This window comes from Aquila chrysaetos, chromosome 23 (assembly GCF_900496995.4).
Source record: "Aquila chrysaetos chrysaetos chromosome 23, bAquChr1.4, whole genome shotgun sequence".
Classification (NCBI taxonomy): Eukaryota; Metazoa; Chordata; class Aves; order Accipitriformes; family Accipitridae; genus Aquila; species Aquila chrysaetos.
The window spans coordinates 279,689-297,091 of record NC_044026.1 but is presented as its reverse complement, the minus strand read 5'-3'; the positions used below and the strand labels follow the sequence as shown (position 1 = coordinate 297,091).

The window sequence follows — 17,403 nt, the reverse complement described above, 5'->3', positions numbered from 1 at the left end:
ATATGACTGAGCAAATATTCAGAACTCTTGCCTATTTCATAAACATATTTAGTATACAAACACTGGGACATATAAATTTGTTCAGTCCTTGCAATTTTCCTGCAACTTTCCAGTACCTGTCTTACATACTACTTCAGTTGCCTCAGCACTTCCTATACTGTCCAGAGAAGCATCACCACAACCATACAGATAAATTTATTTACTTACTGAAGACAGTTAGTACACATTTAGGAGACAGTACCTTATCACACAAACGTTCCTATTCACTGAAACACCGCTTTCCAAAGTCACCAAAACATATAGATACAAAACTGGCCTCCACTTTTCAGATGCCTCTCATCACATCAATGTGAGCTTAATCCTGTTCCCAGTCAGGTTAATTCAGGGAAAGAAACCTCCTTTGACTTCAACGGTGAAAAAAGACCCTTTATGAACTTCTGCATAGCAGATGCCTTTTTCCTTACAGTTCAAATGTCTTTGCCTGTCCAAGAGGCCAGATTTTTGCTTTGTTCTACTCAATGATCAGAACACTACTTACATGTTGTATCTTTGTATCAAAGGTATTTCTGCTGGAGCTGGCTCTGCAAGTGAGGTGCTTCACTATCTGTTTGCAGGCTTCAGTCTTCCCAGAACCACTTTCTCCACTGCAAGATGACAGGCAAGAGAGAGGGGGAAATCATTGTTATTTTCACATTTGGTATGTTATTTATATTCTCTACTAGCTCTGTTTGAATGAATTTAAGATATCTCAGTCAAACTTCCATTTCAAATAACAGAATGTTTATGATGGCATAGAGCAGAACGTAGGAGATAGACTGGCTGCCTATGTTCATGAGGGCTGTCAGAGCTGTCAAGCTATATTGTCTTGCACCACAAGCCAAGCCAATCAAATCTAAAGCTTTCAAGCCATTCTGAAGCTATTTATAGCACAGATTTTATCCCCTCCTTTATCTTCTGTCCAGCAAAGGAGCCCACTTATGCTGCCTGGTTGTCTTTGCAGATGGGGAAATACTACTGTGGTAACGATGGGAGTCAGAAGGAAAGGGCAGAATACAATAAGAAGAAGGGAAAGGAAATAGGAAAGGAACAGGAAGGAAAAGAAAAAGATGATTGATTTTACAACCTGCCCAGTTTCTGCAGTGCAATACACTCTGACTTCAGTGATCCTGTTTCACTTCATTTCTTATTCATGATGTGGAATAAATATTCCAAAGAATGAGAATCTCTGAAGGGGTAAATGAGCAAAGAAAACAAGGCAAAAGGCAATATGAACATTGAAGGTGGGAAGAAACAACAGAAAAGCAGAGGGATGGGGGAAGGAAGCAAACTCAATAGTGCACTTTAAGCACGGAAAAGGAAGGAAAAAAACTAAAAGAGATGGAAAGGATAAAGTTAGTGAAGTCTGATTAAGAAAGTAATGTAAGAATTTCTTACTTCAATTATAAGAAGTTGTTTTCTTTATAGACAACTGAACCAAACAAAATGTAATTTGATGTTCTTCCTTCATTTATCTGCTTGATCAAATTTAAAAGGCTGTTTCTACAAAAGCCAGTTACATTTTTCACAAGTACAATGGCCATGCTGGCTGGTCAGTCTGTTATCTCTATAGTTCAGTTTCTGAAAATGAGAGGGCAGCAAAACACAGTATCTGTCTGGCCATTGCTTTATCTATTCAAATCCCACTTCAAAGGAGAAATCAATTAAATAAAGGAAGAAACAAAAGGGGGAAGGACAAAAAGGTCTTCATAATTAGACAGGGATGGGATCTCTGCACCATTTAATCTCATTCAACTCTTATGGACAGCTCTGGTGAGTATCTTATTAGTTTGTCTGGTAAACTGTCATCTTAGGTGACAAGACAGATGTCTCATTACTATATGTGATGTGTCAAACTGCTTTTATCTATGTCATCCATGTTTCTGTAACAAGCTGGAGTCCGACCCTGGACTTCAAACTCATATTGGCTTCAGTAGGAGGTTTGTGGTCCAAGACTGCAAAGGATTGTAACCTGAATATATGTTATGCAAAAACCTCAAATAATAGGTCACAAAGCCATATTTAAACCAGGTCTTAGAACAAAAGAAATCATGTGAAGTCAAGAAGGTCACTGTCACAGCTATTATGAAACTATTATCTCTACAGAATTGACAAGGTGCTCCGTAAGTCCACTATCCCTCACTCAGATCTTCAGCTTCTAACTTTCCGGAAGAGTTTCAGAAGCCAGATGATACTCAATGTCACCCTCTAAAATCAGCATGCTTCTCTGCCCTCTTAACGATGACTTTACTCTCCAAATGGTAATTGTACCATGCTGCCTCTGTTCTTAAGAATTAGCATTAACTTTCTGCCTTTATACTGGTAGTGTCCAAATTCCATTTTTCCCTTGCCTGTTATCACTAACAGGAGCAGAATACAGAGAAACAGGGCATTAGTCCTGTGATACTCCTCCCCTAGAGACATTTCATACTCTTGCAAATTACGGATCTTATGCCTGTATTATCCAGAAAGTCAGTGAGCTTACAGACGGATATAAATCTATCCAGCACCACCCCTCCTACTGCCCACTCACATTGGTCAGTCCACTGGCACCTGTGTGTCATGATGATGGAATAATTTTGTCCCTGCACAACATACTTAATCCAAAATCACAGCTGCAACCTGCTATCACTATACTGCAGGTTACCAACAAGATCAGCAACAGTGGCTCTTCTGTTATTTCAGCTGTTAAGGAACTTCTCTGAAGTTAAAACATCTCTTAAGTTTAGTACAGCCCCAGCTACAGATGATGCCACTGAGCGGAAGTGTTCATATATGTTTGAAAATCAGATCTGAAATAATTCATAGTTTGTAACAACTCACAGCTTGTCCAACGTGTACTGCCCTTTATATCCAGCAGACAAGTATTTGTACCATTCTGAGGGCTGAACAAGACTTGGTATTCAACAAATTGTTGAAGTATTTTATTATTTTGTTTGCTTAGGCCCAACCTCATCTGCCAAAACCAGCTCCTTTAACAGAAGGCTTTTCCAAGATTAGCAGGGTGGGGTTATTTTTCAAAACATCTTTCTGACAACTGAAGAAATTGTGGGATGGGGAGGGAAGAAGGGATGCTAAAATAATATTTGATGCACCTTTGATTGTTTTCAAGTATTACAAAAGCAGGCTTGCAAATTATAATTAAAAACAGAAAAATGCCTTCTCAAAGGAACTGGAATGTTCACCATCAGTTTCCCCACTTCACAATTAATTTGTTTCACTTTTTAAATAAAGCTGTGTTTTGCTTTTCACTGCAAGCTGTGGCCCAAGATAACACAGGACCATGCAAGGATGCACAAAGTGGACAGTTTCTGTGCCTTCTTGAATACTTCTCAAGGTTGCTGTTTCCTAAACATTGCAGTGACACAGCCACAAAGATTCAACACTCTCAGCACAACTGTTAATTTTACAGGGATTGACGTTTTTTCCAGTAGTGTCACAGCAGTTTGTTGGCTAAAGTGGTTGCTAGAGTACAGTTCAGGGGTCAGAATTCACTAGAACTTGGTTGCTGAAAGAGAGGCACAATGTTGCTTAGTTGTTCTGTGCATTTCAAAGGGTTATGTTCACTCCTAGTGAAATATAGATTGAAGCATTGAGAAAGAAATGCTATGTTAGATAAAGTTTTTATTGTTGATATCATTGTTTGGAACATTTGGGCAATAAATAATTTAATAATGAAAAAGTAATTTGGCACCTTGAACCAGATCTTGTTTATTCCATCTCCTTTGAGGTTTGAGTAAAATGCTTTGTCATGTCCCTGTTGTCCACAATATCTTTGCTTTAACAATTTAATTCTGCTTAGAGAACAATTCCTGTGCTCCCTTTCAGAATAGCTGTGCCAGTCATTACAACAGCCTTTGTGACAGTTCCCAAAAACCACAAAGCCTGTGTGAACACCCCAGCTCTGAGACCACCATGGCTGTTAGAGGCCAATGGGTTCCAAAGTTATTGGGTGGAGGGGGACTCAGAGGTGGACAGACAGAACCATCATGTAGAAGTAGTTAACCAAGAAAGCCCAGCTACAATAGTCAGAAAACAGCAAACCCCAGGCAAAATTTTAAGAAATAATTCCTGCAAGTACTGAGAAGTACATCTTGCTTACCCTCAATTTCTGCATATCAGCTAGGTTAGTCTATACCTTTTTGAATTCAGATAATTGAATCATTATTGTTTAGCAAGTGTTAATACCAGTATAAATAAATACTATAAAACATCTGTTTAGGGAAAAATATGACAAAATATAAAACACGTAAGGAGGAATGTACCTGCCACTTCAGATCATATAAGTGACAGGGTTTTACTGTCTGCATTTCATTTTTAATTCTGACCAAAGGTGTGTGAACAACAACTTACAACAGAATCTCACTTCTAGGAAAGAACATTTCACATTTGATAGATCGTTTTGTTCATTTCCACTTTGTTTTTTTTCTTATATTTTAACCACTGGTTGGAAATTTTTCTTTGACTTGCTCTTGGTCTTAAAGCTTGCCTTCCACTAAGCAGTTCTAAGGTGATCTGATACACACCAACTTCTGTACGCTACGGATAGGTGGGAACACTTCCATTCCTATAGTGTCTTTAGGCACAGAAAACAGAAAAGTAAGTATTAGGTGCTGACACTACAGAAGGGATATTTTTCCTTCATCTGGCACAAGCCAGATGTTGTTTCTGCAAATACCAGGTAGCGTGGCACTCATGACAGAAGTGCTGACTTTCTATTAGCTTGATTTTTGTGCTCAGGGGGAAGCCACAATAGATCTGCAGCTACAAACCCTTTCCCTGTAATCACGGGAGTGCTCACTGCCAAATCTTTGTTATTGTTCCCAAAGAAAAGGGTGGAGTCTCTGCTTCCATATTTTAATTGCTATCATTATCACAATCATTTGTGTGGAGTCAGGAGACTCCAACGATATCTGGCTAAGGATACAATATAGGAATGGTCTGGCCCTGAAGAGCTTCTACTCTAAACATATCACTAGAGACAAGCAGCTAAAGAAAACCAGTAAAAACAAAATCAGATGGAAGTTGCACAAGGGATAAATAAATATAGATTTGAGGGTTTTATTCTATAACTGCATCATGTTTCACTTGCTAATGACGACAACAGAAGGCAGAGTATACTCTCAGTGTGCAATCCCAAGAGTGCTCATATGCCAAAATAGTGTATCTTAGATATCAAGGGAATTTAATCTTGAGATTAGTGCATACCCACAGGGATAATCTCCTTTCACTGGATTTACTACTAATAAAAACAAACAAAACTAACAACCTTCCAATTTGGTGTGGCTGTTTTCCTACATGGCATACCAATATTCATCACTGTAAGAGCTCCGACTTGGACAGTGTCTCAGGCCAACCATTCCAATATTACAGCAGCAACAAACATGGTACTGGGATTCTAGGAAGTATTTAGTCTAAGCCAAAACCACTACCAAAACCAGTGGGCCCGGCCAGTCCTGCTTTGGCAACTCACTTCACTTCTAGGGGAAAATGGCTTTGGAACAGATTCCGGTTACAATAGCTCCTCAACATCACCACCACCCTCCCAGGTACAGTTTTGCCCTGAGAGTATTTCTCCAGCCCAGTTCACCATGCCACCATCTGAACGTTTGTGTTGACACAAAGGATGGTGGGGACATGAGGAAACGAGCAGCCAAAGGTAGAAGGGCAGAAGCACTCCTAGCCAGCTTATTCCACTGTAGCATTCTCATGGATCTATGAGTCCTTTTCACTTGTTCATCCACTGTCTTCTTTCTTCCGAGCACTTATATGAAATGGCCTTTCTAGCTACAGAGAGCTTCTCCGAGCTTCCCCATCTTCATTCAGCCTGTGATTCCACATTAGAGGGAAGTGTATTTTTTTGTTTTTAAAATTTGTTATTAGGCACACTCATCGCACTATACATGCATGCATAGAAATGTACCCACAACTCAGCTTTGTAACTGGAGGTATTTTAAAATTACAGGCCGTAGGCCAAACATGTATAGAATTTCTTACTCAGGAATGAGAGTATGCTTGATAAGAGAGGTTGGAGAAAACAAAGTAAAACACGAAAGCTTGGAGTATTTCAGAACTATAGAATTGCAGTTATTTGGTTCTGATAGGAAATGAAACGGAGATCTTGAAAACTTCTCCACAAACCCCTCTTCAAGTGAAAAATCAAAGAAAAACTGACTGGATGCTATACCACAGGCCCTCAGGGCCAGAAAGTAAGCCCTGCTCCGTGCTGTTTATTACCATAGATGTGACCAACGAAACATCCCTCACAGCAGCGGAAGAGCCTTCTCTTGCTGATAGCTAATGTTGTTTTACAGTTGAAATAGCAAGAAAGCAGAAATCCATTTTGACCACACACACAAGTTCATGCACACACACATGATCAGGTGACAGCAAGGGGGTAGATGAATCACTTGAGTTACATCATGGATATTTTTCAGACTATTATTATTGTTGTTGTTGTTGTTGTCAGAAAACCAATGGAAATTTCCTGTATCACCTTTACTTTCCAGACATTAATTATTTAGATTCTAACAATGGACTAATATAATGAGAATATCCCATTTTTAATACCTCTTTATGAACTTCTAAAAAATCTCAATTCCCTTCTGTTTTCTCATTTAGTGCTAGCAGAAGAAAGGTATTTACATATTTACAAAGAACTGTTTCTAGCTGTTTCTGTTAAATTGCAGCTATACGTACCTCCTATTCCAAATTACCAGATGCTTTCCTTGCAGCTTCCATTTTCACAAGTTACCTTTAGATCTAATTAATTAGCCACATAAAGGATATGCCTTGATGTGATACGCAAACGTCTTGCCAAGTGCTGATGCTATCAACAGAGCACTCTCTTGTCACATTCTCCATCAGGACACTGATTTATGATAAGCTACGGTGGGCTGGGCACTGATCAAGACAGTGGGCCTTAATACATGCCCTGACATCCTGACATGAAATCATCAGTAGCAACTATTCCCTGATATCAAAGCCATTTATTATTAAGTAGAATATTCTTTGTGTACTACTACTACGCAATACTTAACTTGGCAGTTAGCCTTTTCCTTGAAGTGTTAGTAAATATTATTTTCTGCTTCTTCTCTGTCTACACTTACAGGCAACTTCACGAAGATATTAATCAATTAGCAGTGTCCCAAGTTTCTACTTTGAAGAAAATGCTGAAAACAGTGCCATAGGCTATTTCTTATTTTTATCAAAATTACTATATCTAAACAAGAGTTAATATTAACAAGAAGGTAATATAAACATACAGTAATGATTTTTAATATTGTTTGTACCTCTGCTTAAATGTCACTGCTCACTGGATAAGTAACTATTCCATTCTGATTAGGTTATAAAAAGGTTACCATTTGTTTCAACCAATCAACAGTCAGTTCCACACAGAAATAATTTAAACATTTATAATTTAGAAACTTATAAACTATATTTTTTATAAACTATGCTTTTAAAAGAAACATTTAGTTACAATATTCAGATTATTTGAAGACTTAATGTACAGAACTTCAGATACTCACTCGAGTCTGTATCCACATAAACAGAACGCAATATAAATGGATACATATGGCTGCATTTATGTGTTCATTTTAACTCTTATAACTCTAAAACAGCATTATTAGCTGATTTTGAGTATAATTTCCTCTCTATTTCATAGTATTGTTTTCTTATAATTAGAAGTAGTTCAAGAGCAAGATTAACAGATCTGGAGATCCAAAGTTCCAAATGAAGTCAAAGTTTCACCATTGTAAAACCAGCATATTTGGATGAAACTCTGTTTCACTGGAGATTTTGAATACATTTATTCACAATGTTGAAGTTATTTATCATTGAAACAACACCGTGAATAAGGAACTAGTCAAGTCCAATTTGAAGTTGGAGAGCTAAATAACAAAGTCATGGCCTCACAAACATGTGAGGCAGAGTGGAAACTCCAGTACAGGTGCCCCAACTCAGAGATTTATAATTTAGTCAAGGACTTCCCATTTTTATTGTCATTAGATTCTATTTCTAATCCTGATCCATGTAATATTAGCAAACACACACAGCAGTTTTTAATTCTTTACCATCAACTCTTTGTTCCTAAGTAGATGCAGCTAGATGGAATGGCAATTCCCCAAGATAATTCATGAACTTGAGATGTAATTAAACCTTTTTGAGTTCTCTTTTGCTCTAACATATGATACAGAGATCAGTACACAGAAAGAAATCAGCTGGAGGAAAAAATAAAATGGAAATCTCAATTGCTGAGTCTTCAGGGAAACAGCTGAAAGGCAGGAGTTACAAATTAGTTAATAGAAAGATAAATTTTCACCTGAGGATAAAGCACTGGGGATGCTGCTCCTGGAATAGCATGTGGTAAGCTCTTTCAGCACAGGAAAATATATGTGGGGGAAGTGAGGAGCACAGTTTTCCAGAGTTACTTAAATAAAGCTGGGTGACCTGAAAAATTGTAGAAAATTAACATGATCAATACATTTCAATTATGTTTCATCCCCCTAATCCTGGGTCTTTTGTAAAGCTCTCTAAGCATTATGAACAGAATCTCTGCATGTATATAAGTGGTACCATTACAGTATCTATTAAGATTTAATTAAAACAGAGGTGTAAGCATAGAAAATCTACTTAAGATACAAAATCAAATGTAACTAGAGGACTAAACAATACTGGTTTGTGCACTGAGTAAAACAAAACCTAGCAAGTTACTTCTTTATACCTCACGTTTATAGTTTCTCAATGTCTTGACTTAAAATCTTAGAAAATGAAATATGACCATCCCATGAAAAGTTAAAATTGGAATCAAAGCCTTAAGTTATAAGCTAATTAATTTATTACATGACAGAGCAGTCTCCCACAAATACTGTCTCTGCAACATAAAACACCTTCTGTGATACACATAGCTGGCAACACGTACTATCCTTAAAGCTTAAGTATAAGTAGAACCAATTATCTGCTACTGAAACCTCATTTTTTTCTGAGAATATCCTGATGTTCTTTCAGCTAATATCAAGCAGATTTTAGAAAAATTAGATAGTCTGCGAATATCTGCAATTCTGTTCTTTCAGAATAAATAAATATAATAAAGAAAATACGGAATGTGATTTAGATAAGATTGTGAGCAGAAACACCATACCATTTTACAAATATCCTTAAATAAACAATTTTACCTACCTTATTATATAGCTTTTATCAGACCTTTTCATGGGTTTAGAAAATTAACTCAGGCTCTACATAAACCCATGGCAGCGGGGGTACAACTGGAACACTATGAAGCATCTAGAATGATAGTGGATGCTATCACTTAAACAACCAAATCCCATCCTTTCCACCATTCCCTGTTTTAGCCAACTATTCTCTCTAACAGCCTTTCCACCACAGTGTCATTTTGTATTTGCTCCTTTTTCCAAACTAATCAGGTGCCTATCACCCTGTCTTATTTATTTAGATATTAAACTATTGAATCTTGAGGCATCTACAATGGTGTGGCTGAATGAATCCTCCACAATACGGCCCCATTCTCATTCAGGCCTTTCAAGCTACCAGACTAAACAAGATAAAATCCACACCGATTCTCAAGGAATCATTTCAGCATGTCACAAAGCAAAACCAGAAACCTTCACACACACGCTCACTGCATAATGTCACAAGTACTTTCCAAGTTTACAGATTTTTCTAACACACGAACTTCAAGAATATATTTGCCCTAATTGGACACAAATAAATTCTGCACAAACGTAACAAAGCAGGACAACCGTAGCACAAGCACTTATGTGAACTGTTACTATGATACCTTCCAAGTGGCCTCTGCATGTTCCTAGTAGTATAGTGCTACTATAACGTATAGTATGGTAGTACAGTGTATTTCCATGTAAAAATGCACTATCATCTAGCAATTACACTGAATTGCATACAAAGAAATGTGTATCAGCGTCCATCAACGTATGATTCTTTACGTCATCTCAGAGTGAATAATTGCTTATAAAAAGATTTATTTTAGTAGTATTCTATTGGAACTAAGTGTGGGAAGTCAGTGTGGGATATCAAAATAAAAGATTGCCGAGAAGTTATAAGAAGTGTTTTTAAAAAGAGAGAAGAAAACCTGAAGTGTTGCTATTATTGAAAAATGTACAGGATAATCTTTTCACTGCTTCATCCCGGTTTTAAAAATAGTATCATGCCCAACATATCTTTGCATTCTTTTTTTGACAGCTAACAAACCACATACCTGAAACAAAAATGCTAAAAAATGAGCCACATCATACAGCATGTCACTGTCTAGTGAGGAACTGACATCATCAATTTTTATTACTTTAATATACAGACCATCTAACACTTACAGACTTCAACATAATACCAGCTAAGCTGCTGCAATATATTTGAGCATTTCAAAAACAGAGAAAACAAAGCTATTTTACAACCATGGGTTTTTGATTGCCTGGGAAATACCTGCCTAATGCACAATGCCATGCAGATAATGACAGAGTAAAAGCAATGATCAAAGCAAGGTGACCCAAACAATTACAGGACAAAAAGTGTCTCATGCTAAACTTGCTACAATAGATCTATCACAGAGAGGTCAAGAGAAGATGCAGCAAATGTTCAGGAAACATTTTAATACGTAAGACTATTGCCTGAATTCTTTTTCTTTACAGTTCTCGGTGCACAAAATCATGTATCTAATGTAAAATACACAGTGACAGGAAAAAATACCATCATCTAAAGCCTTGGGGATGATGGATGATTCCCATTTCTAGAAACTAAATTTAGGCTCCCAACTTGGAATCTGCGGCTCCTGCCATTGAACGTCACAGCATTTCTTTCTCTCAAATTTACTACTGATACACACAAAGCCACATGACACAACGCAAGCAGCCACAGGCTACAATTTGCTTACCAAATTTTGAACCCTTTGTAATTCTTCTAAGCTAAGTAAACATATTTGAACACTCCCTAACACAACAGGGAGCCTGATCTCTGTGCAGTAACGTGATCTCAGTGCATCAATGCGAAAATAACAGGGAGAGGGGGAAATAAATTAACAGTTAAACTAACACTGTCTCTAAAATGGCTGAGTGAGGATGAAGGAGAGATCAGATCATTTGAATTTATGTTACTCCCACTGATCTACAAAGTCCGCTTAACTTGGTATCAGTGTCTAGGTACTGAAACGATAAGCCCCTGGTAAATAACCAGTCTGTCTCACAACGGAAAGACGAGAAGGGTAAGGCTACTACTACTATTCAAGAGAGAAACACCCGGAGCACTGCTGAGGCGGCCTTGTGCGTACAACGGGGCACACGCAGCCTCAAGTCCCCTCTGCCCAACGCAAGCCACCCCTGAACGACCGCCCCAGTGCAGTGCACGCCTGTGCCGAGCACTTGGTACTCATTGCCCGTACGGTGTCTGGACTGTGTGGCCTGGTGCAGGGCTCAGCCAGCCAGCCATTTGGAGTCCTTCTGCACCAGTCGAGATTTTATCTCCGTAATTGTGTTTGGGCAAGGGAGGTGTGAACTCAAACAACCGCTGCGTGCAGCGTGCGTCTATTTTTGCAAGTTTGGCTGTGGCAGAAACCACCGAGGTCATGTTATACATCAGGTACTATTTTTAAACAATCAGAGTGCTACTGCTCATACAAAACATTAGCAACATGGCTGTTTCACAAATAAGACGCAGCAAAAATAGTGGGATCTTGGAAGAAATTTTAAAAAATTTTGCTAAAATATTAAAACTAAGATGCTCCCAACATAAAAAAGGGCATATATATGTTAATTAATTTTAGGGGGTTGGCCTGCCAAATGAACTATATGAATCCACTGAAAAAGATCCACACTGTAAGATTTTAAAAAGAGAATGCTTACCATAGTAGAATAAATAGGAAGGTCTTTAAACGGGTTAACAAGCAACAGTATATCACCAACGTAGGTCTGAAAAAAAGAAGGAATAATTGCTTTATTAAGTAATAAATTAAATCTTTAAGGAGGCTAACGGTTTTTTCCAGAAAGGACTTTTGGCAAAGCCACTTAAATCTAGCTATCAACATATTAAACATAATTCTCGAATTCAGAGCCTTTAACTTCGTAACTTTAAATTGAGATCTAAATTTACAATTCGGACAGCATTAATTACTCTTTTTATAATAAAACTGAGTTCTTCATAATGGAAAATTATGCATAGAAGAATTGCACTGCATGTATTATTGGCAGATTATCTGAAAGTTAATTTGTAATTTACCATTTGTGAAACTACAAAAATGTGACATGCCTACCACATAAACAAGTTCCTCAAGCAATTTTTTATGGGATAGATTACATGATTTAGAAATGCTGTAATGATTACCTAGAACTGATACATTAAAGTAAGTTGCTTGTGGGATAAGACGGAGCAATTGATACATATAGAAGTATTTATGCATGTGTAAGTGTATGTGAACATATGTACATGCATATAGAAAAAAACCCCTGCCTATATTAAAAATAGCACACCAGCCACTGATTGCAAAAGTGCTAAGATTTTATTATTCCGTATTTAAACACTCATACGTGAAAGACGTACTTAAATAGAAGATTGTATGTCACCCTTGCTGCTATACTTCTCACTCCACATATGTAGCTGCTGCATTATGCAGCTACTATAATGCAAAAATGCCAGACCTCTGTCTCTGAAGAGGTCAGACAGCAAACCATCATGTGAACAGTCCCAGTCATGCTACCTTTTTCAAAACGAAGCATTCTGATTTGGGGAGGTGGAAAATAATGCCTTTTGTAGTAAAGGTACTATTTTTCTTCTGAAATGCAGTAATTCATTTCCTCTCTCTCACCTACCCCAACTTCACTCTTGGATTTTCCTGCAGAATGGAACTTTATTAACCTTCAGGAAACATGAAACAGCAAGTGTTCAGCGCTAAGGAGGATTTTGGTTTGGAATTGGAGTCCACGTACTTTTCCTTCTAAGTTTGAGAACCAAATCACCCAAAGATGCAAGGGTTTTCAGCACTGATGCTGACACTCAACCAAAGCACAATGGCTGCTGTTGAGCAGAGTATAAATGACCACTGCCTATAAATTTTCATTAAGCTAAGGAGAATGCCAGAGCAGGGTATGAGATCCTCTGAGGTGAAATCTTTAGTATTTTAAAATAAAAGAAGACTTCCTTTTACTAAGTATCTGTGGATCCTCCTGAATTCAGTTAAAGTTATCTGTGTTTGGCATGTGAGATAAAGGAAAATAAATGCTCATAGTAAAATAGGATTTGATACTTGATTCTAAAAACCAGAATTTTTATTATCATTGAATGCCATAACACCTAGAATTGAAGTTCCCATGATTTCAAAAGTATTCACAGCAACATGCCAACTTCCCATATTCCTTTAGTCTAAACAGTGCAAACAACTTATACATTTAAAAACAATTTCTGTGTTTCACATTAACATGCCACTCAGCTGTTCAGTAACTTAGAAGTAAGTTATGAGTAAGATATGAACAGGGATACAAAAATTTTCAAGTGAAGATTTTTCTCCAGAAGTAATCTACGCCTAACCAGATGCCTCCCAACTTTATTATGGCACAACTAGGAAAACCTGCTTTACAAAAATCTTGCTATAATTATTTCATTTGGTATCTAGATGATTAACATTACAATATAGAGAATGATTTCCGTAATATAGGAAGAGATAATGATTAATTAAATCTCCCACACTGAATTCTAAGCTTTTAAAATCTAAATTTCTTTTAAATTTCCAGTAATCATGTGCTCTATTAAAATTAAGTTAACATAATGTTAAAGATGGAAGGCTCTTTTGGTGGTTTGAGAAGGAAGATTACATGTGCCTATCAATTTTTACCAATACACTTCCTCTGTGAAGTAAACACACATAAATTATTTCCAAACCTATTTGAAGTGTTATTCCGTTTTTTATTTCTGCTTTTCCTATATAAACTTGAGAAATTGCAGGGCTTACAAGCATATATGTCCTGATCCATTTAAATATTAGTCATCAGTCCGGAGCAGGTTACTGTCCAGTTGTTATGACAGTAATCCTATTTTTCCTATTCTCTCATTTGCTCTTTTTGGAAAGCTTACTGTTGATAGCTGAATAGCAACTCACATATATCTGATTATTATTGAAACGCTTCTGAATCTCATAAAGCAGGCTGCTGTCTGTTAGCTCACTCAGAGAAGCCAGGTCATCATTTGGAGCTGGAGGCATGAGCTTGATCTGGAAAACACAAATTAAAGAAATAAAGTAACTTCACAACCAATTGTTCTGTACCATGATGTTCTAACCTAAAGTATAAACCTAGATCACTAGAATTTATGGAAAAAAATGCATTAGGAAACTGGAAAGTCGTTACTCCTCCCAAACGATTACACATTATTAATCTTAAGCAAGAGAAGAACATAAAAAATTATTAACAATGTTAAGGTGTATAACTGCATGAGTCTGATGGGCTCTTAAGAACACAGACCCCTACTAGAATGCCATTTGCTATCGCAGAACCCATAAAGATTCCCAGCTCAAATGCTATTCCCCTGCTCTCTTCATTAAATGTTTATGGCAGAAGAAATCAAGACTATAAAAGTTAGTGCATTTGTGAACTATTTAGTGCCCAGTATTTAACAAAGCTCTCATAGTACTGTTCATCATACAGAATCTAAAATTCTATTAGAAATTTTCCTGCAAAAGAGAAGGAAGTTAATAAGAAGTGGGAATCATGTTGTCAAGGAGACCAGAAGAGATTCAGAAGCAACTACTTTAGCCAAAACTGGTGAATGAAATGAGCTTAACATTTCTGAGATTTAGGAGGAATAACATAAGTTCTGCAAGTCAAAGTAAATGCTAACGAAACAAACAAACAAAATAATCCAAACGACAGAACAGGAGACAGAAGAAAAAAGAATCGATGATAATGGAATTTTGATTAAAGACAAAATAAATATTGATACATTAATCACTGTGCTTATAAATTACAATCTACGCTTAAAATGTAGGTTGATTCCTTTTTTATGTCAGCCCGAAGAAAAACATTTTTGCATGTCAGCAGAATACCTAGAAATATACCTAACTCTGAATTGTTTGTTCAAAGTTTACTAAAATACTCTCTCAGTGTCTGTTTTGAGGATGGACAATGAAGATGAAACTTCTCTGCTTTATTGTTCTACTTAAGATGAAGGCTCAGGAAAAAAGCAGACACTGCCCTTTCTTGGAGAACAACTCAGCACCCTCAGCCTCTGGCAGTGGCATGTGGCAGCGAGTCAAGTGACAGAAGCAGCGAGCAGATTAGGGAGATTTTGGAGGGAATACAGAGCGTGTTTCTGGCAAGAAGACCCCAAAGACTATAGATACTGGTGTTTAATACTGGGGAACTGATCCCGAATACTGAACTTCCATTGTTTCCATAGGTTCAAGGCCTAGTCAACCTACTCTTGTCTTCCTCTAACTCCAGTACTGAATAATGACACAAGCTTAACCACTGAAGAAACTGCAAAATAGAGCAAAATTAATTCTAAGAAATATTACACAGCCTGTAATAAATTAAATTAAGCTGATGAAGGGCCTAGACAACAAGTTACCAGCAGTGGCTGAGGGAACTGGGGTTGCTTAGTCTGGAGAAAAGGAGGCTGAGGGGAGACCTTATCGCGCTCTGCAACTACCTGAAAGGAGGCTGTAGCGAGGTGGGGGTCAGTCTCTTCTCCCAAATAACAAGCGACAGGACAAGAGGAAATGGCCTCAAGTTGTGCCAGAGGAGGTTTAGATTGGATATTAGGAAATATTCCTTCACCGAAATGGTTATCAAGCATTGGAACAGGCTGCCCAGGGAAGTGGTGGAGTCACCACCCCTGGAGGTATTTAAAAGACGCGTAGATGTGGTGCTTAGGGACATGGTTTAGCGGTGGATTTTGCAGTGCTAGGTTAACGGTTGGACTCGATGATCTTAAGGGTCTTTTCCAACCTAGATGACTCTATGTATGAAGCCACAGCTCCTTACAGAGGAAAGGTGTACGTTAGCAGGGCTTGCAAGGTCCCAGCTTCTGTTGAGTCCCAGAGCCCTGCATAGTACCTTTTATCTATGGTGGGCACGCTTCTACTCTTTTCTCTACTTCAAGCACTATAACTATTATTGCATTTTTGTTTCTTGAAATAGCTCCATCCTGGAGATTCTCACAATAATATTGGGGGCTTCATAAAACTTCCATTTTGGGACTGACACAGTGACTGGAAAAATTTGAGGACCTCTGCTTTAGTCTTTCATCATTTCCTTACTATTCTTCTAAAGACATTCAGTAGGAAACAATGCATAAAACAAGTATATGAGGAAACAGGCAAGCTCCTCACAGAAAGTTGTCTCCTTTTTATATCAGCTCTACCAGCAGGCAATAGATGTTGACGACTAAAATGCTATATGTAAACCTCATATGCATGTAACAGCATGAATATCAGCAAGAGATTTTTCAATGTTTTTCCACTCATCCACTAAAACAGGAAAGGCAGGCATCTAATCTGCATTCCATCTGCAACAGATGTTGAACTACACAGATAAAGTAGCAACCCATAAAAAATGTAAGGAAAACATACCTTACAACTGTAACTCTAGATGGACTAGCTACATAGATGTACAAGGACAAGAAGGCAGTAGTGCCTAATCACACTTCAATAATGCTTTTTATTTCCTTCTTTTCCCCATAAAAACTGTGAAAAAAACCTCTCATTCCACTGAGTCCAAAAACCAATAAATGGTGGAGTCTACCAAAATGTTACTGTGACTATTCTCCTTTCTCCTATTTAAATTACTTTCTTCTTAAAACATTAGTATTTTCAGAACATGAGTTTTGAACAAGACAGACATACACAGGCTGCCTGCTATATCTGTCTGTGTCTTTCTACCTATTCTAGAAGTTTACTCCTCACCCCACTGAAGTGAATGCAGATTTTTCTGTCACACAGAAGATGGCATTTCTTTTCTCTTTTTGTTTTTAATCATGGCAGTTGGATGTAACGCTGGCTAGAAAACAAGAATTCCACTTGGCAAAAAAAAGTAAATTACGTTTTGACATTTGTTTTTGATGATGCACGTTGGAATAGAACAAAATGAACAAAAGATATTCCAAGAACTTATTTTAAGTGTCCTATAGAGGAAAAGCAGATGAAAGACAGAAGCCTGTGGCCTCCTTCCCTTGTTAGTGTGCTCACCTGGCTTGCAGGAACAAAGCAGGCATAGGTCTTCACTATACTTCCTTGTGTGCTATCAAAACTTGGAACATGTGTGCCAGAGAATGAGCTTCTCTTAATCTATGTCTACAAAGATTAAATTTACACTAAGCTAGAGACAAATGTCTTAATTTGTAAATAAAAGAAGGGTT

The 17,403-nt window shown here is 37.5% G+C and overlaps 1 protein-coding gene across 6 annotated transcripts in view; it reads right to left on the bottom strand.

Moving 5' to 3' along the window:
* The window catches only part of MYO16 (myosin XVI), a 393,567-nt gene that overhangs the window by 168,188 nt on the left and 207,976 nt on the right, over positions 1-17,403 (bottom strand). For all 6 annotated transcript variants that reach the window (XR_003921201.2, XM_029999071.2, XM_029999067.2 and 3 more), the window contains exons 11-14: positions 14,150-14,260; positions 11,904-11,969; positions 8,360-8,487; positions 539-644 (exon numbers count right to left, since the gene is read on the bottom strand). Coding sequence is in view for 5 of the 6 variants with exons in the window: in XM_029999071.2 (XP_029854931.1) it covers positions 539-644; positions 8,360-8,487; positions 11,904-11,969; positions 14,150-14,260 (411 nt within the window). In the remaining variant the exon portion in view is untranslated. The remainder of the gene's footprint in view (positions 1-538; positions 645-8,359; positions 8,488-11,903; positions 11,970-14,149; positions 14,261-17,403) is intronic.